The 22,092-nt window shown below is 54.2% G+C and overlaps 1 protein-coding gene across 1 annotated transcript in view; it reads left to right on the forward strand.

The window, feature by feature from the left end:
* Nucleotides 1-21,235, forward strand: part of MNT (MAX network transcriptional repressor) — a 22,866-nt gene extending 1,631 nt beyond the window's left edge. The window contains exons 2-6 of the mRNA XM_069089633.1: nucleotides 5,546-6,122; nucleotides 6,680-6,721; nucleotides 6,957-7,068; nucleotides 16,981-17,173; nucleotides 17,309-21,235. Coding sequence (XP_068945734.1) covers nucleotides 5,546-6,122; nucleotides 6,680-6,721; nucleotides 6,957-7,068; nucleotides 16,981-17,173; nucleotides 17,309-17,976 — 1,592 coding nt within the window. The 3' untranslated portion in view covers nucleotides 17,977-21,235. The remainder of the gene's footprint in view (nucleotides 1-5,545; nucleotides 6,123-6,679; nucleotides 6,722-6,956; nucleotides 7,069-16,980; nucleotides 17,174-17,308) is intronic.
* The last annotated feature ends 857 nt before the right edge of the window (nucleotides 21,236-22,092 follow it).

The raw sequence follows: 22,092 nt of genomic DNA on the forward strand, positions 1-22,092 counted from the left end.
AGCGCTCCCTTCCTTTCCCTCGGCGTCTATTGTTGCTTCAGTGATGAGTCATGCTGGAGGTTGTACGAGTGTTGTGTGTGCGTGTATGTTCGAGGCCTCGCCTGCAGAGAGAGAGACTCTGTGTGTGTGTGTGTGTGTGTGCGTGCGCGTGTGTGTGCTTGTGAGCGCGCATATGCATGCATTCTAGAACCTTGGAGCTGGGTAGGAATCTCTCCGGGGGTGGGGAGGGGGCGCCGGGTGACCCGCCCTACCACATCGGCTGGCCTCCCAAGGTCAGAAGTCGTTCACGTGTGAGAAGATTTACCGGGTCTGTGATCTAGTGTTCGGGGGAATGCTGGGAACAGTTGAGTTGGGGACCTACCTCCCGCCCTCCCTGCTGTGCACATACTAACGGCAGCCCCACTCTTCCCTCCAGTTACCCAGTCAGGTTAGGGCTGGGCATGGGGCATTCGGGTAGCACTACACTGTTTGCCCCGGTAGTTTGAGAAAGGGCTTGGCCGGACTGGTTCTCCCCTTCTCTCTTCTCCCCACTCCCCTCTATATTTTTGTAGTATAGATGTCTGTGGTCTCTGGAATTTCCTGAGGACCCCCACCCTCCAATGCAGCTTAAAAGGGGAGGCAGAGAGTGTGTGTGAGAGAGAGAGAGAGCTGGGGTCTATTCTTTCTTTTTCCCATCTCCTTCAGAGAGCTTTCTCAATACTCTCCACACCCATATTCACACACACACACTCATGGAGGAAGTGGCAAGCAGAGGTCTTGAAGAGAGTCCCATTGATATCCAGCAGGGATATGGGGCACTAAAGGCTCCTGGGAAGGTGTGGACAGCAGGGGGTGGCAAACCTTGTGGTTCTCTGGCCCCTGAGTCCATACCAGGGTCACACCCACATCTGCCTGTTACAGTGACTCACTAGAATTCCCCACTCTAGAAGGCAGTGGAGAAAAAAAGTCTGTCTCTAGGGTCAGTTGAGAGAGATCCAGTTTCTTAGAGGGAATCTGTCTTTTTGGGAGTCTGGTCTAATTCCAGGGACACCAGAGGTCAAACCATCCTTCCTTGTGTGTCTCCCCACTGGGCATGGGAAAGGTAGAGGACCTGTCATCTGGACCCCAGGATTGTTGAGAGGTCAGGCTGGACAGTCATCCACATACTCTCTTTCCAGCTCCCAAATGGACCTCCCTGGTTCCCCCATAACTCCAGCCCAAGCACCTTCTCCATCCACCTGGAGGAAACAGCTGGGTTTCTCTTTGACCTCCTGGGGTGCTAGGTGCTCACTAACCTCTAGCCAAGGTGTCTCATATAATTGGTTGTTCCCTAGGCCTCTGGGCCTTCATTTGTGGGGGTCGCTAAAAAACTGACCTCTGGACCTGGTTGGACAGAAGAGCTACGCCGAGATGGAAGGTCAGAGAGGTATTATGAAACCGAGCCTCTCCTGAGGCCTGCGGTATCCAGGGTTGAGGAGCCTGTAACCTAGAGGCCACACGTGACTTCCTAGATCCTTGGGTGCCGCCTTTTGACTGAGTTCAAGTTTGTTTTTTTGTTTGTTTGCTTTTTGGAGGGCAGTTGGGGTTAAGTGACTTGCCCAAGGACACACGGGCTAGTAATTGTGTCAAGTGTCTGAGACCAGATTTGAACTCGGGTCCTCCTGACTCCAGGGCTGGTGCTCTATTCACTATCACGCCACCTAGCCAAGTTTTACAGAACAAATCCTTTTATTACGGGGATTGGTTGTGTGAAGTTTGGATTCAGTCACAGTACCATACAGTGTTGTCATATGTCATCATATGTGGCCCTCTGGGCCCCCATTTTATCTGGGATAAAGTGTGGCTCTTTGAATCCAAACTTCACAGAACAAATCCCCTTAATAAAAGGATGTGTTCTGTAGAACTTGGACTCAGTCAAAAGGCTGAACCTGAGGACCTAGGAGGCCACAGGTTCCACACATCCTCGCCCCCCCCCAAGAACATTAACCATGTAGAGGCCAGTATGGGGTCTTATTTCAGTCGTCCACACTGCTTGCATGGACCTAGATCTTTAGTTTGCAAAGTACTATCCGTCCATTAATTACTTTGTCTTCCCAACAACCCTGGGTGGCAGGTGCAGTTCTCATCTCCTGGTGACTGCCTGGGCCAGGTGAGGTCACTCTGGGCCCAGGGCTAGGGTAGAATACGAACACAGGTTTTCCAACTTCCGCATCCAACCAGCCGCCTTCTGCTATGCCAGAGCACCTCACTGAACTTAGAGTCTCAGTGTTCGGAGGTCATTCAGCTCCCTCTCCGCCAGAGCATGACCCTTCAACAGGGCCTTCCCGGGAAGACCAGTGCTCGTGACGCTTCTCCTCCATCCACCAAAACACACAGGAGTGTGGAGGCTGGACCTTTCCCAACACCAGCTTGTGCAGCCCTGGGGACTTGTTCGACGTCTCTCTGGGATAGTGCTTCCTCATCTGTGAAAGGAGTTTGGACTAGTTGAAATAAGGGAAGCCCCTCCTAAGCTCTTGTGAAGTCCTAGGCACTCAGACCACCTGCCCCAGCACCTTCCTTCAGGGCCATGGACTGGAGAGGCAGCCAGAGGCTGCTGGGAGCCAGAGAAGGAAGGGCCTCTACATAGGGATAAAGATTGAAATTGGGTGTGGGTGTGTTGGTGACAATACCTCTCTGTGTGTAGGGAGGAAGGATGAACAGTAGTTAAGCCCACCTATGTCTGAGAGGGCTGCTTGACCTTACCATGGTCCTGCTTTCCCAGGGGGCAGGAGAAGGAAGGAGAATTTATGAGCTGGGGGGGGGGTCAGGACGACTGCACGGAACTTTGAATGCTGGGATGCCTCTGTGCCCCACTAATGTTAGAAGCACTCCTGCCCTGGCATTCACACAGTGCACATCTGGTAGCACACAGCTGTTTGCATGGCCCCTCCCTCGTTTGACTGTGAGCCCCCTGAGGGCAGGGACCATCTTTTAGCCGTTGTGGGCACAGGATTTGGCACATAGGAAGCACTTAGTAGGTGCTTTCTGACCGATTCATTAAGGTTGGGGAAGGTCATTTAGGGGCTCCTTTGAGTTACAGGCCATCCCTATTTTGCCACAGCTGGTGTTGGTTGATCTTTGAGTCAAGTGTTTGACCTTTTTGAATTGTCATTTCTGAGGACCGGGGGAGGAGGTGGGGCTGAGCTAAGGGAGTATATGGGGGCAGATTGGGGAGCACTCGGGCCTTTTGGAAACTCTGCCCCTTGTCCCAGGCCAGGTCTGGAGATGCTGCGTTCTTCTTGGCCAAGGAATGAGAGACAGAGTTAGGCCACGTTGGTGGATGAGAGTTTCAAAAGGGCTCCTTCCATGTAGATTGCTTGGAGGAGGCAGGAAACTGAGGCAGAGGGCAGAAGAGAGTTAGGTATGATAAAGGATGTGTTTGGGCACCATGAAGGCCAGGTTTTCTCTCCTTCCTTCTTCCCTTCCTGCTTTCCTTCTCTTCCCTCCTCTCCCCCCATGTGGTTTTAAAGAGCAGGTCTTTGGAAGGGGGAGGAGTAGAATACACAGGCAGGAGCTCACGCACGCACACACACACGCACATGCACACCCCTTTCTATCTCTCTCACACCACACACACATACACACACACCACCCCCACCACCCCCTCTCTCACTCACACACATACACACACTCCCCCCACACATGCACACACCTCTCCCTCTCTGAAATATCTTCTCAAAGAGCTAAGCTCTGCCTGTGTGTTGGGAAGCCACTGAGTGAGTACCTTCTAGTTAGGAACCTTCCCCCTCCCTCTCCTCCCAGAAGGAATACTGGGGTCTCTGATTGGCCAAAGGGCCACCCCCCTCCTTGCCCCTCTGGCCAGAGCAATCCTCCTTCCCCCCAAACTCCCCCTCCCGGGGTCATGTTTCTCAGCTCCGCCTCTAAGCCTGCCTCCCTGGGGTGGCATGTTTGAGGCGTGTCTCTGCACACATGCAAAGCTCCTCCTGTTCCCTATCACCGCCCCCAGCCCTGGGTTTGCAGGGTGCTCAGGCCAGGGTGACCTGGTAATCTGGCCCAGAGCCAGAGGAGAGGTAGAAGGGAAAAAAGACTAGGAGGAGCCCAGGGGATCCCAGGCAGCTTCAGCAGCCTGGAGGCATCTTCCATCTCCCCTCTCCCCCTCCCCAGACGCAAAGGACAGGGGTTTGGGAGAGGCCTCCAGGCCAGCCTTGTGCTTGTTTCTCACTGATGCTGCCCTTTTGGGAGTGGAGGTGCCTGGGTTCACGGCCCTGCCCTCCTTCTTCCAGCCTGCATGGCTAAGCCAACCTGGCATATTCCCTCCCATTCCTGGACCTGCACTCCCAGAGGAGGAAAATACAAAAAAAAAAAAAAAACCAGTGCTACAGGTCTCATGATTCTTTCCAGTCACCCCTGGGAGCTGGTCGGAGGCCTCCCCAGCCCTTGGGGTGGAGGAAGAGCTGCTGATTCCATAAATGCATTGGACCCTGAGAGGGCAGAAGATTCATCCCTCAATTCCTCTTTGAGATCTGATCGTGGGGCCAAGAGCTCCAGACTTAGGAGACAGAAGACTTTGCTTCCCAGCCCTGCCTTAGCCCCATACTTCCTGACTGTGTGATCCTGGGCAAGTCACTTCCTCTGAAACTCTCTGCATTCGTAGAAAGCCTCCCTTGAAGGGTTGTTGTGAGAACAGTACTAATCCCAGCTCCTTTTAATTAGATTCCAAACTATCTCTTTTGATCAGAGAAATCAGATGAGATGATGGATGTGGAAATGCTTTGGGGGTACATCATGAAGCACTCACTAAATGTTATTGATATTCTGATAACTTTGTGGAAGGCAGGGCACTTCCCTGTAGGAAGTCAGGTTTCTGGTCATGCAGCCTTTGGGGGGAAAGCCTGGAGAATGGACACCAGATGAAGCCACGCTATCCGGGTGGGGAGGATCAAGGAAGGCTTTCCAGAAGAGGAGGCTGCCTGAGCTGAGTCAGCTCATTTCTCTACTTTTGCTTCATTTTCGCCATTTGTGAAATGTGGGAGGGAGCTGATCTCTCATGACCTCACAGGTCCTTTCCCATCACACTTTCTCTGGTTCTCTGTGGGCCTGGTAGTGCCAAGGCATCTGGGAAGAGACCTGGGACTGTCATTTATCCAGTCCAAATCTGTGAGATGAAGCTGAGAAGCCTTGTGTTGACAGGAGAGAATTGTGTTAACCGTTGTAGAAAGCTGAGTTGTTAGGACAAGGATCTGGGGTCTGGAACCAGGGAGACCTCCATTCAAATGCTGCCTTATTAGCTGGGTGACCCCTGGGTAAGACACTTAGCTTTGGCCGAGGTTTCCTCCCAGGATAGTTGTGAGCATCATGTGAGCTGAGATTTGTAGAGTGCTCAGTGTAGTGCCTAGCCTGTATGTTAGGTGCTTAATAAATGCCCCGTGCCTCCCCAGCTGCACCTTTGCCCTCAGTAGCCCCTGTCCCCAGCCCCTGAGAAGGATGGTTGATGCCTTACCTTGGGCCCTGGCATCCTGGCCCCTGGCTGAGCTTGCCTGGTCTTTGTTCTTTCTTACCCATACAGAGGAACATGAAAAACATCGGCTGGAGCGGGAGCAGGAGCAGAAGGCCAGCACCACGAGGGTTAATCATATGCTGCCCCCTGAAGAACCCCGGATTGAGGCCCCCCCACTTCCCTTGTCCCCTCCAGCTCCACCACCTGTACCCCCACCCCCTTTGGCCACCCCAGTGACTGTCATCCCCATCCCTGTGGTGACAGGCTCCCCACAGCCAATGCCGCCCCCACCCCCTCTCCCACTGCCCCCTGCCCAGCCGCTAACCCTAGCCCCACGCCAACCAGCCTTGGTCAGTGCACCTGGACTCAGTATCAAGGACCCCATCCCCCCACTCCCCAGGCCACCAGCCACTGCCACCCCACTCCTGCCGGACTCGAAGGGCACCGCCGCACCCACAGGCAGCCCCAAACCCCTGCAGCCCTTCCCCACACCCATCCTGACCATCGCCCAGCACCACGTGGTCCAACAGCCCATTCAGCCCCAGCTGCCACCACCACAGCCACCTCCGCCAACGACACTGGCAGCTTTGAAGTTGGCACCAGCTGAGGAGGTGAAGCCCAGTGAGCAGAAGAAGCGGCCTGGGGGGTGAGTGAGATGGCAGCATGGGGCCCCAAGGTGGGCAGGAGGGCTTCTGCACCATCTCTCCCAAGGTCTTCTTATGCATGCCTTGAGCTCTGGGCAGCCTGACCCTTTCTTGTAAGCTCCAATGGAATTCTTATTTTCACCCTCCCAAAAAAGGGATGGCTGCCTATAGCCTCCACCCATCACCCATGTTAATGCAACAAACATTTATCAAGTTTAATAAATGCTGGATATTCAAAGACAAAAAACCCCAAACAGTTTCAGTCCTTGAGGGGTTCCAATCTTAATTGGTCAGAATAGAGTCTGCCCAGAGAAGTCAGTACAGAGTATCCTGATCACTAGAGTGATGTTGGTGGGGCTGTAGGGCTGGACACAGAGCCCAGTGAGGGAGTGAATTCCTTCTAGGCAGGGAGACACCAGTCTGTGAAGGACTGGCCATTTTGGAAGAGGAGTGTGAAGAGGAAGAATCCTTCTGGAGGTGTCTTCTCACACTTGGAGGGTGGGACTAGGCCTAGAAAGCCGGCCTACTCCCTCACCCCCACTGTCTGTCTGGGTTGCAGGATCGGGACCAGGGAAGTCCACAACAAATTGGAGAAAAACAGGTGTGTGTGTGTGTGTGTGTGTGTGTCTGGCCCTCTGGCCCCATTTCCCTGGACCCTGCCTCCCCCCTCTGCGGCTTCCAGACCCAAGCTTTCCCCTCTCTTCCCTGCTTCCCCCCACCCACAAATCTGTGGTCGTCGGTCGCCCCCTGGCATTCTCCCCCTACTTATAGCCCAGACAGCCAACCACCCCCCCCCTTCCCCCGGCAGCTGACCAATCCCCATGCGCTTTCCCTAGGCGGGCCCATCTGAAGGAATGCTTCGAGACTCTGAAACGAAACATCCCCAATGTGGATGATAAGAAAACATCCAATCTGAGTGTGCTCCGGAGTGCCCTGAGATACATTCAGGTATGGCGGGGGAGGGGCAGGGCCGTCTTGCGGCCTGGCAGGTTCTGGGGAAGGAAGCGTTATGCCAGCGCGGTGCCCCTCCATAGCCGGAATGTGAATTGGCTGCTGGGCAGCCTGCGTGTTTGGGGTGTGGAGAGCTCTCCGCGGGAGGCTCCGAGGGGGGAGGGGTAGCAGGGAAGCTGGGCCGTAGGGTTAAAGGCGGGCTGGCAGAGCCGGCTGGGCCTATGCTAAGGCGGCGCAGCCTCGGCTGCCTGAGCGGCTTCCTCTCCCTCCCCTTGGGCCCCGGCTCCAGCACCAGCTCCCGCTCCCCCTCCTTCCTCCTTCGCTCCCCCTCCCTCCTCCACGCGGGCAGTGAGCACATGGCCCGGGCTGGCGCTGACGTCAGCGGGGCTCCCTCCCTGCCGGGGGAAGGAAGGAGAAGAGAGGCGGAGGGGGAGGGGGAGGGGACTGGAGCAGCCAGCCAGCCGAGGAGAGCGGCGTGTGCTGTGCAGCTGCAGCCGCAGCCGCCAGGGCTGGGGGAAGGGAGGGAGGGGAAGGCTGCTGGGGCAGCTCTGGCACATCCCCGGAAGTAGGGGCACCCTCTTAACTTCTGAAGGAACCAGCTGGGTGGGAAGCGGGACAGAGGCTTGAAAGTGCTTGGTAGGTTTGCGGGGAGGAAAGGAACCCTGGATTTGGGATCGAGACCCGGTTCGCATGTCTGCTGGCACATTTGCCAGCTGTTTTGTGTGAGGCCCCTTCCCTGGCAAAGCCCCAAGTCCATGTGCTTAATTGGGATGCAGCGCTACTGTTTATTACTTGTGTGACATTGGCAAGGCACAACCTCCGGGCCCTCCCAGCATCTAATAAAATGAGTGGCTTGGACAAGATGCTGAGGTGCTTTCCAACTCAAAATCAATGATTCTCCCCTGCTTGAGAGGGTTGTTGGGAGGAAAACACTTCTATTTTCAGACCTGAAAGCACTATATAAATGAGAGTTACTCTGTTGGGGCACATTCAGAATTTAAGTAGGCCACTGACTGTCTCCTACCTCACATCACAGCTAAGAAGCCCCCCTCCCTCCCAGGCAATGCAGGTTTTTACAATCTGGACTTCTTTGCCCCAGGAATTTTTGGGGGCTGGGGGGGGGGGGGGTCGGTGGCAGATATCACTGGTTTAAATGAAGCAGGTTTACTGGGATTGGGGTGTGAATGAAGCAATCCAATTTTTGCTATGAAAAGACTAGTATGTAGGTTTTTCCTGAGGCCCTGGTCCTTTCCTAACCTTGCACCCAGGGGATTAAGGTCACACAGCAGGAATACACCCTGATTGCATCAGATATCTCTGGGGCAGGCAGAAAGAGCTGGACCTCAAGCCCTGCAGGGCACAGCTCTGTGTGTTCAGGCTGTAGGACTGTTCCCACCCCTTAGGGCAGGCCAGTAGTGGGTGGTGAGAAGGGAATAATAGTTCTGGGACAGATTAACAGACTCATGGATTTAGCACTGTTAACCCCCTTAGTGGCTGGATTTCGATTTGGATTTGGAGGTAGGAGGCCGGGTTCGAATCCCAGTGAGGGGATATTAATTAGCTGGATCGGTGAGCTTCACCCCGTCTGGCCCCAGCTTCCTCATCCTGGCAGCGGGCACGGACGGTTTGGCTGGCCCCTGGTCCGCCGGGTTCCAAAGCCACAATTCTGGAGCAGCCCCTTCCTCCCCGAGATGAGGAATTTGGGGCTGGGGGGAGGCGAAGCGTTGGGTCGGAGCTGCGATTCCAACTCGGGGCCTGCTCTCTATGCGGGTCTCCCCGCCTCGGCTGCAGTGTCTGTCACTCTTCGCCCTTTAAAAATAACTCCTTCCGCCCGAGAGGAACCCCCCTCGCACCGCCCGCGTGCCGCGTCTCCTCTGCAGTGGGGTGGGGGTGGGGGCGCTCGCGCTGCCTGGCCCGCCAGATAAGACGGTTGTCATGGCAGCCGCGAGTTTCCGTTTCCCTGGAAACCGTCGGGGTCCCGCAGGTGTGCACGCGCTCGCTCCCGGAGCCAAGGCGGAGTGTGGGGAGGGGAGCGGGCGGCGCGCGCCCTAGGCGAAGAGCAGTCGCGGAGCCGGCCCGGCTTGGGAGGAGCCGGGTCTCCCTCCCTGCCCGCCCGGTGGGGGCGGAGCCTGCTCCGCAGTGGCTTAGACTGGGGCCCGGGGGAGGGGGGCGTTTTCGGGGCTCCGCTCGTCCTACAGAGGGGAGAGGGCCAGGGCTTGACGTCATTCTGCCTATATCCCGTGGGCGCGGGGCTTGGGGGGGAGGGGTGGTTCTCGGCGGGCAGCCCCACCCCAGGATGGCCGTTAGGTTTAACTGCTGCTTCCGGCCGAGGGGTCCGCGGGGTCGCTGCTTGGATTTCACTGAGACGGGTTGGGTTTTTTAAATTATTCTTTTATGCGCTGTAGCTCCTCTCCGATTCCTCCCCTCCCCCCCCAGTCTCCGGGCGTCCTTCCCGGAGAGGAGGGGGAAGGGGCGGCCGGCGGGCTGGCTCGAGTCCAAGCCGCTTCCTGGCACGGGTAGGGGGCGGGGCCGAGGTAGCTGATTGGCTGGGTGGGAATGAGCTGGGCTGCGGCCCGGGGAGGGGGGGGCGGTGTTGCAGCAAATAGGCTCGCCGCCGTGACGTGACGCAGCAGAGCTGGACTCCGCGTGGGAGCGCGCGTGCTCGCTGCGCTGGCCTGGGGAGGGGGGCAGGCGGGGGCGGGGCGGAGCGGCGCGGCGGGGAAGGGGGGGAGCCTGAGGTGGGGGAAACATGGTTGAAATTGACCATGACGGAGGAGGGAGGCTGAGAGCTACGCTCTCGGAGGTCCGGCGAAGCCCGTGGTGGTGTTGAAAAGAGGGTTGAGTTGGAGGTCAGGGATAGAGAGCCAGGCCTGTCTGCCCACGGACAGCCCCACCAGCAGGGACACCTCGTCTTCAGTCTACGAGCATTTGGTTAAGCCAGGCGCCACCGTGGCTATACGGCATGAAGCGAAACGAGCACTCTTAAAAATGGGGAAGGAATGGAGGCCTGGAGTCCTTCCTGCTGGAGTGGGGGAGGGGCTTTCCCTACCTGGTCTCCCAGTGGACTCTGGGCAGGACTCTCATCGAAGTCTAACCACCGGAAACACAGAGCAAAGTGTAGAAATGTGGCCTTCCACCGTAACCTCCAAACCTGATCCCAGTGTAATAATGATAATCAGAATAATAGCTAATAGCGCCTGGGGCGTTAAGGATTCTGAAGTGCTTTGCAAAGATAATTTATATTACAAGGAAGGGGGTGGATGCTGTTTTATACCCCCCCCCCCTTGCAAATGAGGAAACTGAGGCAGACAGAAGTTTACCTGGAGAAGGGACAGACCAGTGGTAGATGGACGAATGAGAGTGGATTCATTGGACCCTAGATTTAGAGCTAGAAAAGGCCTTGGATTATCTGCTCCAAGGCCCTCATTTTAGAGGGTAAGTGACTTGCCCAAGGCACACAGGTAGTGTGAGCCACAAAGGCTGGATTTGAGCACATCCTAATATTCTTTAAGTTCTCTTTGGTATACACGGAAGCCTTCAGTTTCATTCCAATAGAGAAAACCACATGTGACACACACACAAAATATATACAAATGAGGGATTCCTAAAGGCAAAAGTGACCAAATGAACAGATCCTTAGGAGGGGTTTATATGCACAAAGCATAGGCAGGTGAGAGAGTCCCAGGCCTTCAGAGCAGTTGGGACCACAGCACTATAGAAGAGTGTATCTGTGGAGTGCTCGGAGGAATGCATAGGCATGGTAGCATCTGCTGAGGGTTTACTAAAGATAGGGAGAGTTGTGTGCAGATAGCAGAGAAGGAGCTAGTGGATAGGGCTAGATTGAAGAACAGAGAGCTAGGCACCCTCTGCTGGAAAAGATGGGCTTGACTGGGCTGGTAGCAGCACACATGTAAAGAGACTGGAGTGAAGGGGGCGTGGCGTGGTACAAGGTCATGTTGGAGGACTGTGAAATAACCTGGATTTTTCTTAGGTCCTTGGCTAGTTGGGGGGAGTGCTATTGGTGGCTTGAATTGGGTCACATATTTAGGAGAAAGGATCTTAACAAGCATCCAGTCCAACCCTCTCATTTTACTAATGAGGGACCCTGAGGCAAACTGAGATCACATGAATTGCCCAGGGCAGATGTCTGAGGTGGCCTTCTCCCTGAGTCCGAATTCAAGACTCCATAAGCTCTACATTGCTGCTGCTCAGCTATGACGAGAGGTTTAGAACATGGTCGGTGTTGTGGCCAGTGGAATAGAGAATCAGTTACCCAGGAGGTAATGAGGGCCCACTTGAGATAAGATAACCCAAATTTGTATGGACCCAGTCAACCTTCCCTTGTTGAAAAGATTAAAAAAGAAAAAAGCTAAGCAAAAACCAGCCTACATGTGGACTGGGTCTGACAGATAAGACTTGAAACATTCCATACTCACAGTCCCCTGTTTCTGCTAAGAAGGGTGGAATGTTCACATTCACTCATTGTCATCTCTCTTCCTGCACCAGCCTGGGCCATTGAAATGTCCCCACGTTCCCTTTTGTTTCTTTCTTCTCATGTCTCTCATGGCAGAAACCATTGGTACTGTCTTGCTAATTCTCTTGATTTCTCTCTGTGTCCATCTATATAAGAGAGGGTAGCTGCTGTGAGGCTCTGAATTGAACCTCAGCTGCCCCACTTCAGACACTCGCTAGCTGTGGGATCCCCAGCAAGTCACAGCTTACACATGTGTAAGATGAGAAGTTGGCCACCACAGCCTCCAAGGTCCCTTTCCAGCTCCACACTAGTGTTCCTGAGACTTCCCATCTTTCTCTGTGGTCTTCCTGTGTAGCAGTGGATACAAAATAAGTACAAGCCCTTATTCCCTATGTCGTGCTTGGGAAGTAAGATGATACATATGAAACTTGAAAAGTAATTGTATAAGAAAGTCTGGCCACGTGTGGAGAGGCACAGAGACACAGCATCGTGTAGTAGGAAGAACATGTAAGTCTAAACTGGGTCAGGCCTCACCTGGGACTCAGTTTCTTCATCTGCAAAATAAGGGGTTACAAGGTCACCCCCTGTTCTGGGGCCAGGAGCCTGAGCCTTGTGTCTTTGGGCAAGTCATTTACTTTTTCGGACCTTGAGTTTTCGTCCGTGTAAATTGGGAATTCTGATATCCTACCTATTCCACAAAAGGCTTACAAAGAAATTGCTTTGTAAACTGTCACATACTATAGAAAGGCAAGAAATTATTTTACCAATGATAAATTATTATTTTTATTATTGTTGCTTTTTGGAGGGGGGAATGTAGGGCAGTTGGCATTAAATGACTTGCCCAAGGTCACACAAGCTAGTTTTTGTGTTAAGTGTCTGGGGCCAGATTTGAACTCAGGTCCTTCTTACTCCAGGGCCAGTGCTCTGTGCCACCTAGCTGCCCCAGAAATTAATTTTCTTGATGTGACATATGGGCTGTCACAGATGATGTTGGCATAGACTGCAATGCTTAAGGAAGGTTTTATAGAGATGAGATTTAAGTTGGGTCTTTAAAATGGGTGAGGCTGGAATGGATGGAGAGGAGGGAGAGTGCATCCAGGTGGGGGTCAAATGGTGATCAGAGTGAGGAGCAGCTCTGCTGCGGGGCACAGCAGGAGTGAATGGATGGGGCTGAGTATTGTGAGCTCAGGTGGGGCAGGGGGGTTAGAACTTTGTGGACTTGATTTGTCTGCAGGCCATCGGAGGTCAGTCCTGAAAAGTTCTGCAATGGACAAGGAGAGCCTAGAGTAGTCTTGAAATACTTGAAGACCCCCTGATTTCCTCGGAGCGGATCTTCTCCTTGGGTATTCAGCAGATGTTATTCAAGGGTTGCTGTCATTTGAAAAATAACTTGATGGGCTTGTTAGTAGGAATAAGAAAGTTAGGGGAAAGAACCAGCTTTGAGGGCAAGATGGTGTGTTCAGTTTGGGGCTGTCTTGTTTGAAGGGCTGGGTCAGTGTCCAAGCAGAGACAGCAGCCTTGTGGTGAGTGTCTCTGAATTTAGCTCCATTGGTTTGCAGACATCACATTGCTGCCTGTGCTTGGCCTGAAGTCTTTCCATCTTGGGAGGACCTGCCAGAGTGATTAGCACTCCCGGTGGCATTCCTGTGGGGGAAACCCAGAGGACATCAGGCAGGCATGTCAGAGGAATGCAAGAATAGCTCTGGGAACGGCTAGGTGGTGCAGTGAATAGAACACCAGCCCTGAAGTCAGGAGGACCAGAGTTCAAATCTGGCCTCAGACACTTAACACTTACTAGCCATGTGATGTTGGGCAAGTCACAAGACCAATTGCCCTGTCTTCCCCCCTCCAAAAAGCAAGAAAAAAAAAGAACAGCTCTGGTCCGGGCAGCTGGGGGGTTCAGTGGATAGACCACTGGCTCTGAAGTCAGGAGGACCTGAGTTCAAATCCAGCCACAGACACTTGACACCACCAAGTCACTTAACCCTGATTGCCTTGCAGAAAAACCAAAAACAAACAAAAAGAAGACTAACTCTAGTCAGTGTTGTTTGGGCACCTGGGTGGAAAGTATATGGAAATGGAAATCCAGTTCCGTTGAAGTGGGCCCTGCATGTAAGCCCTCCTGGTGTTTTCACAGGCCATGGAGGTGGGACTGCACCAGTGAAACCTTAGCCAGATGGCAAGACTTTGAATAAGGCTGACTAAGTTTGGAAGGGGGCTCACCAGACTGTCGGCTACCAGGGGGAGGTAAATTGTGTTTGGCCACAGCAGTTGGTGAAACTGATGCTGGAAGTGTGCAGGGGTCCTGTTTTGTATGGCTAGTCGTTGGGAGCACTGAACTTGACTTCTAGATGAGGAAGCTGTGGTTGGGAGGGCTGAGCTGGCTCCCTCAAAGTCACTCAGCTCACAAACCTTGGAGCACAGGCTTGGCCATGGGCTCCTTTTCCTCCGCCATGTTGTCTTTGGAAATGTGAGGCCGGCAGATTAGTTAGAAGGCTATTTGTAGCAGTAGTCCAGATGTGAAGGGATAAAGATCTTTCTTTGGATTAGGGAGGTGGCAGTGGGAGTGGAAAGGACCATCCAGAGAGCCACAGGAGAAGAATCTTTTTTTTTTTTTATTTATTTTTAGTTTCCAGCATTCATTTTTACAAGATTTTGAGTTACAGATTTTCCCCCCGTCTTTCCCCTTACCCCCACCCCAAGATCGCAAGCCTGCTGAATACCCCTTCCCCCATCTGCTTTCTCATGTACTCCCCCATCCCCCCTCTAACTTTCTGGTAGGGCAAGATGGATTTCTATACCCCAGTGCCTGTATGTGAGAGGATTCTTTTTTTAAGATGGCTTCATTCACTGATTTCTGAATATATTCGTGCAATCTCTTCCCCCCCCATCCCCCCCATCCAGCTAGCTTTATCTCATGCAACAGAGATGAAGAAAGGAAGAAAAAGTTCCGCAAAACTAGCCACCACATGACTGTGTCTGAAAGTCTGATCCCCCACCTATGCAATGGAGGGAGGGAGGTACATATTCTCAACTCTCTTCTGGGGCCAGGCTTGGTGACTATAATTACACAGCATTCAGTTTTGTTTTTCTTCACTCTGTTTGCATTCTTTAAAAGATATTTTAGGGGCATAATTACCAAGCTTTTTTGCCTGATTATAGAAGGAAGGGGAAGAAAGAAGGAGATGCTCTAAGCCTAGATAACTGGGAGTTTCGTGGGATCTCCAGCAGAAATGGGGAAGTGAGGGAGAGAGGCAAGTCTGAGGGTGAGGTGGTGTGTCCAATTTTAGGTGTGTCTTGTTTGAATGGTTGGTGCAACTTCCAAATAAAAATGACTGAAGATCAACATAGGGAGGTCACCTGCAGTTGGAGCTACGGGAATAAATGAGTTCTTTATGTGTATATTTAGGGGGAGAGAGAAAAGTGTAGACCCAAGGCTTTAACCTTGAAGAAAATCCTCAGTTAAGAGGCAAGCTGAGTGGGAGGAACCTGCAAGGAGACAGAAGGAGCAGAGGGGCACAGTGGGCCCAAAGCCGCCTAAGGAGAAGGGCATAGTCTCTCAGAGTAGATGCCCTACCTCTAGGGGTCAGGGAGAACACACACTTGGAGAATGCCTTTGGAGGTGTCCTTGGTGACACCTAGGAGAGGCAGAGAACGGGGAGGGGAAGAGGGGCTGGGACAGGGACAGACTCCTCACTTGCAAAAGTGTGGCTTGGGCAATGTGGAGGAGAAGGGTCTGTGATGTGTTTGAAGGGCAGGAGGCTGGTGGAGAAAAGAGACTAGAGGTGCCTGAGAGAAGGGGTGACTGGGAATGGGGAATTGGCAGATCATGACAGGTGCCTGGCAGTAAGGTAGGTGGTGAGATAATCTGCCTCCTGTTGAGTTGGGCAGTGGGGTGGGAGGCTTGAGCATTCTGAGGCACAGGAGGGGCAGCAGGACTGCCAGGCCTCTGGTATGACAGCGGATGGATACATAAGGGCTCTGTGCCCAGCCTGGGAGCAGGAACAGAAAAAAGAGATTACAGGATGCTGCTACTTCCCAGCCCCGGGTCAGTGGGCATGGTGAAGGGACAGGATGCCAGCCAGCAGGCAGAAAGTGGCCAGTTAAGAACTAAGCCATCATACCCAAGGTACTGTGCGAGGCAGGGTCAGAGAGACTCGGCTGAATAAGAGAGTGGAAGTCTGGGTGGCCAGGGGAGGTAATGCATCAACACAAATTCTACATAGAACAGAGACACAAAATGGGATTTACGGTCAGAGGAAAGAAAGATTCTTTCCAAGTGGGGTGAGGGACTGTGTCAGGGTAGCCTTCATGGAGGAAGAGGTACTGACTTTAATCAAGGTAGGCAGGGCAGGGACAAGAAGCTCTGAGTGTAAGGAAGAGTGAAGGCAGAGAAATATGACAAAGGGTGAAGCTTCTACTCCAGCCAAAAGTACGTGATGGGAATGCGAAAGATTTCCAGTTAGGCCATGCCACAGGAGGAATGAAAGAGTTGACAGGTAAGGAAGTCACAGTTGGGGAGGGGGTGCTCCAAGTTCAGTAGAGAGTCAGTGCCATGCTGGGCCCAGGAAGGTTGCCAGATGCTGTGCAGCTGCCCTCTGGGGGTCTTGTGTTCCACCGACCCTCCCCTGTTACCTTGCTGGAGGGAAGCTGGTAGTCTGTAGAGATAAAAGGCAGGGAAATGGAGTGATTGAAAAGTCAGAGTGTGGGTCAACAGCAATGAAGAGTGGAGAACATAAGCTCCTTGAGGGCAGGGACATATTCCCGGTGGTGATATCTTGGTAGCCCTGGAGTCCAAGCATATTGTAAATGCTTAACCAATATTTGCAGACTCGAGGGTAGAGAGTAATTACAAGCTAAATGTTGAAGGCATCCGAGAAGCTGGCATTGGGGGTGGGGGGGGTAAAAGGATGATTGTGGGGGTGAGAACATGAATTGTAGACTTGAGATGTAAGGAGCCAGAGAAAAGGTGGTGCTTGAATCGTGGGGAGAACACTGGAACAAGAAGGAGACAGGAGAGGGGAGTAGCAGTCCCACCTCACCCCTAGGGAGTTGGGGCCATGGATGTCCTTTATAGAAGTGGGCAGTGGACCACCAAGGCTCTAGGGAAGCAGCTCCCGTCCATACTAATCCCAGACCTGGCCCCTGGGAGGCCAAGGACACTTGGAGCCTCAGGGCTCACATGGGGCTCCTGAAGTCTAGTCTTTGGGCTTGGGGCCTGGGACGTGTCCCAGGTAAGATCTGGTGAAGCAGGGGAAGCTTGACCCTTTCCCAGCCGCCTCCTTAGCAGCTCCTCATCCCACCACCACCACCTTTGTTATGCGACCTACTGTTGGGGATGAGGGGATGGACCCTTGGCAGGGTGACGTCGGGGCCACCCAGGCTCATGTGCTAAATGAGACGCCTCCACATGTTCCTGATTCCTTGTTTTTCAGACGCTGAAGCGGAAGGAGAAGGAGTATGAGCATGAGATGGAGCGGCTGGCCCGGGAGAAGATAGCCACCCAGCAGCAGCTGGCAGAGTTGAAGCGCGAGCTGAGCCAGTGGATGGATGCGCTTGAGATGGAACGCGTGTTGCGGCAGGCAGGACAGCCCGAAGATGACCAGGCCTCCACCTCCACCGCCTCAGGTAGCCCTGCCCTGCCCGTGCCCGTGCCCCCGCCTGGGCTCCGGCCTCCCTCCAGGGTGGGCCCCAGACTCCCCCAGGACCGCCGCTCCCTGACACCCTTCCCTTCTCCTTCTCTCTCCCTCTGCGGCCCAACAGAAGGTGAGGACAACATGGATGACGACGTGGAAGATGACCGGTCAGCCGTGGGGCCACCCAAGCTGAGCCAGCGGCCGCAGCCTGAGCTCCTGACGCCAGCTGGCGTGGCCCCCGCAGCCCCGCTCCCTCACTCCCACCCTGCAGCTCTGCAGCAGAAGCCCCCACCTCCGGCGGCGGCCGCCCAGACCCTGGTGTCGGCCCCCGCCCACCTTGTGGCCGCGGCGGGAGGGGGCTCGACGGTCATCGCTCACACGGCCACCACCCACGCCTCAGTCATCCAGACTGTGAACCATGTGCTTCAGGGCCCTGGGGGCAAGCACATCGCCCATATTGCCCCTTCAGCGCCCAGCCCCGTGCAGCTGGCACCCGCCACCCCCCCCATCGGCCACATCACTGTCCACCCCGCAGCCCTCAACCACGTGGCCCACCTGGGCTCCCAGCTGCCCCTCTATCCACAGCCGGTGGCCGTGAGCCACATCGCCCACACCCTTTCCCACCAGCAAGTCAATGGCACAGGCGGGCTGGGGCCACCAGCCACAGTCATGGCCAAGCCAGCTGTGGGTGCCCAGGTGGTCCATCACCCCCAGCTGGTGGGCCAGACGGTCCTAAACCCAGTGACCATGGTCACCATGCCATCCTTCCCTGTCAGCACCCTGAAGCTGGCCTGAAGGGGGCGTCACTTGGAGGTCCCTGGCACCCTCCCCACCAAGCAGCTCCACACATTCCAGCCCAGCCTCCCCCTGCCCTCAGGGGAAGGGCAGGGTGCAGAGACTGAGCCCAGAGGGAGAAGAGACAGGACGGGGGTGCTGACCCCTCCCCACTCCGAGCTGGGCCAGGAGGGCACAAGGGGAGAAGGACTAGCCCTGCTGCATTTGGACTTGGCAAATCCCCCAAGAGACCCTTTGGTGAGCGTGGTCCCCGTGGCTCTGTGGCTGCCTCGATTTCCGTTCTTGGCCCATTCTGTCCCCGCCTCGCCTCCCTTTCCCGTGTAGTCAGTGAGCTGTGGATGTGACGTTCTTGGTCTTCGTCCCTTGTCCCTCCCTCCTTCCCACCCCCCTCATGTGCTGCCGATGCTGCTATTTGTCTGTAGGGTGCGGTGGCTGAGCTCTGGGGGTCCTCGCACCCAAACCCAGGCCGGGGCTGGGCTGTGCTGTGAAGGTCATTCTGTGCAGACAGCCATTACTTCAGTGGGCCAGAGGGACAAAGTGGGGGCGCCCCAACACCTTTTCCTTCAGCCCACACTGCAGTCTGACTGATCCATCTGAGGTCACTGTGATTCGTTACAGTAGAAACTATTTAAGACAATTCTCTACTAATAATAAACCAAATGAAAGAGAAACCAGTGAGATTCCCGCGGGGGGTTGTTCCTGTTCTTCTACCCTCCACCCCACGCCCCAAGCCCCTGACACCTGCTTTTGAGGAAAATACAGTGACTGATTGATCTTGGAACACCAGACTGATTTGGGGTCTCTGGGGTGGTTCCCACATGGTCCCTGTGCATCTGGGCCTCCCCGGCCCTAATCTGGGGGAAGACAGAGTGAGGGCTCGCTAGCTTGGCCCTGGCCCTGGATCCTTCCCTTCCCTCCACTCTTCTCTGGGCCCTTTCTCCCAGGCAGATCCTTTCAGGGATGGGCGAGAGAGCCGGGAGGAGGGAAGCCGAGGGTGGGAGTGGCGGGGCTCCAGATCTCCCGAGTCCGCTCTCCTTCCCTTATCTCAGACATGTGGAGTTAGTTGTAACTGGTGGACGTGTGCATGTGTATATCTGTGCATGCTCTGTGTGCAGGTGTGCGTGTGTTTCTTGGTGCCCTTCCCCCCCTGCATTGAACTTGAGGAAGGGCTTTGTTGTCAGGGTTCTGGGCTGAGTTCAGGGGACCGTGTGGCCAGATGGTTGTGACCATGGGGGAGGTGAGGCTGCTCCCAGCTCCCTCTAGGTCCTGGGGAGCCAGGATCACATCCGACATTAAGACTAAAAGGCAGGCGGCAACTGCAGCCCGGCCCCCTCCCCTTCTGGTTCTCCCCTTCTGCTTCCTGCACCCCTGTTTCTTTCACTTCTCTCGTCTACTTTTGATGCTCTGGACTGGGCCTGGGGAGCAGTCCCTCTAGCATCCTGCTGCCTCAGTTTCTCCTGAGGGTGGCTCTCAGGCATTCCTCCAGAGGGGAGAGAGACCGCCCGGCCCTCTGCCCCAGCTCCCCAGACCTAATGCTAGGGATGGGGCTGAGGACGGGGGCCTGTTCCCCTGGCCCGCCCTGCCCCGCCAGTGAGTCTGCCTTTGGGGACAGCTTTGGTTTCTCTTTTCACATAGTTATTACAAGTGACCTTGTGTAAAACACATGCGCACACATGTACACTCAGATACCCATTTAGGCACATATATTCATATATATTAGATAGCTACATATACTCGTTGCCTTCATGGGGGCTGTTTGGCAAGGTATCCTAAGGATAGTCGGGCACCTGGGCTTCCCAGGAGTGGTGGTGACTGAAGTTGAGTGTGTCCTGGGGTAGAAAGCACTGAAGGGAGGCCTTGGGCCTCTTAAACTCCCAGACTCCTATGTCCTAGTCTGTGGTGTGATGCCATTCTGGAGGCTGGGTTCCCTAGGTATGGTGTCTTGGGGCAATGTGAACACCTCAAAGGCCCCAAAGTGGATTCTGTCTGGAAGGAAACCCTAACTGCCTCCAAACCCACTCTCAGTTCCCTTTCTGGACTGGGAGATTTTAGGCATTAGAGTTCCTTCTGCTTGGTGTATTTGCCGTTTGGGGAATGTACAAGCAGTTCATTCCATTCAGTCCCTGGCCTTGGGAAAGAGGCTGGCCTAGATGGTAACAGCACATTACTGATGCCTAGCTTCCTTCCTTCCAGCTGCAGCCTCTATCCCATGGCCTCCTCTTAGTCCTTGTAGGCATTAGGCCCTTGGGAGTGGAGCGGGGCAGGGCAGGGCAGGGCAGGGTGGGTGTGGGGGCCTGACAGCTGGGGAGACAGCCGAGCCTCCCCTCCTCTTCTCCTCCCCTTCCCCCTCTTTCAGCCATGCAGCGGTCATGGCCGGACAAGAATGGAATCTAAATTGTGCCTCCCCCCACCCTCTGGGGCTGTGGTGCCCAGATACCTCATCCAACCCCCAAGGCACCTGGGGCGGGCGGGGGTCTGTGTTGTGCTAACTGTGTCTTGAGTGGCTCCGGTGGGTGTTGTTGCCGTTGTGTTCTTTGGTTGTTTTCTGGTGAACGCTGTGATGTTGTAACATTGGGGGCCGTCGTCCCCCTGCTTCCCCAGCCTCATCCTTGTGGAGTGTCTCCTTCAGCAGCCGCCAGGACCAGGCTGAGCCCTGGCCCTCCCCTCCCTCGGGATGCTGAGCTCTGCCTCTCTCCCCAGACCTTCTAACTTGGGACACACACACATACACACCCACACAGACACCCACAGACACTCACACATCTTACCTCTCATGTTGATTTTTTTTGTGTTCTCTAAGCGACTCACTGGCTGGGAGTCTTTACCTCGATGGGCTCGGGTCCTCAGGGGGCCAGGGAGGAGGGGCCAGTGGGCAGGGCTGACACAGTGGGGTGCTTTGGGGCCACACTTAGGCCCTGCCCTCTCCAGGATGAGCCCCCGTCCCTCCTCAGGGTGCGCCCCCCTCCCCAAAGAGGTGGCCCTTGTTTACAGTGAGGACTCAGTCACTGTGTCTCTGTTTCCGGAAATCTGAACCCTCAAGACCCCGGACTGTAGAGATTTTTATGTGTTTGGATACATCTGCTGTGTGAAAAAAAATCAAACAAAAAAACCCTACAAAAACCCTAATTTTGTACATATTGTATTTTTACTATTGAGCTGTATTCTAGTGGCTGTTCATGCTCTAAGACTTTAGGTATCGGGACATGAATACTCTCCATGTAAAAGCACTTGCCTGGAATAAAACATTGAAACAAATAAACCTGCACTGAAATGTAACTGGGGGCTCGAAGACACGCTGTTGTTTTATTGGGGGTGGGGGGCCAGAGATAGAGAAGCAGAAGGAGAGTGAATCCCTCCTTCACTTTTCAGATTGGGTTCCTCTTGGCTGGCCACGTTGCACACAGAACCTGGCCTGGAATCCATCATCATTAACCATCTGCTCAATTTTGGGCAAATCATTACTTCTCTGGGCCTTGGTTTCCTCATCTGTAAAACAGATTGGCCTAGATTGTGGTTCAGTCATTTCAGTGACATCTGACTCTTTGTGGCCCCATCTGGGGTTTTCTTGGCAAAATGCTGGAGTGGTTTACCATTCCCTTCTCCAGCTCATTTTATACATGGAAATGTGGAAGAAACTGAGGCAAACAGGGTTAAGTGACTTGCCCAGGGTCACACAGCTAGTAAGTGTATGAGGCTGGATTTGAACTCAGATCTTCACTCTGGGTCTGGCACTGTCCACTGTGCCACCTAGCTGCCCTGGCCTAGATAATCCGCTCTAAATCCAGGATTTAAATCCCTCCCCACCCCAGCCACAGCTGTCACTGATTTCCACATCTGCATTGTTTTAGGGTTTTTCAAAGGCACATTCTACCCATTATCTCCATGAATTGGAAGGAGTTTATGTGCTCTGCTGGGGTGCTAAAAACTCAATAAATAGCAGTAACTGGGAATGGAACCCAGGTTTCCTGACTAATATCCTACCTTGAGGTTATAAGGAAAGCTCTGTAAACCTTAGGGATAGGTTTAGGAGCTGGATCTGGAATTTCATTGGTACAAGTTCCAAGTGAGGAAGCCACCCATTCTGCAACATTCGAATCCTGCTTGCCAAAGCATCAA

This window comes from Petaurus breviceps, unplaced genomic scaffold, assembly GCF_028583685.1.
Source record: "Petaurus breviceps papuanus isolate PSGF00001 unplaced genomic scaffold, PetGlider_PUasm1.0 186, whole genome shotgun sequence".
In the NCBI taxonomy this organism is placed as follows: Eukaryota; Metazoa; Chordata; class Mammalia; order Diprotodontia; family Petauridae; genus Petaurus; species Petaurus breviceps.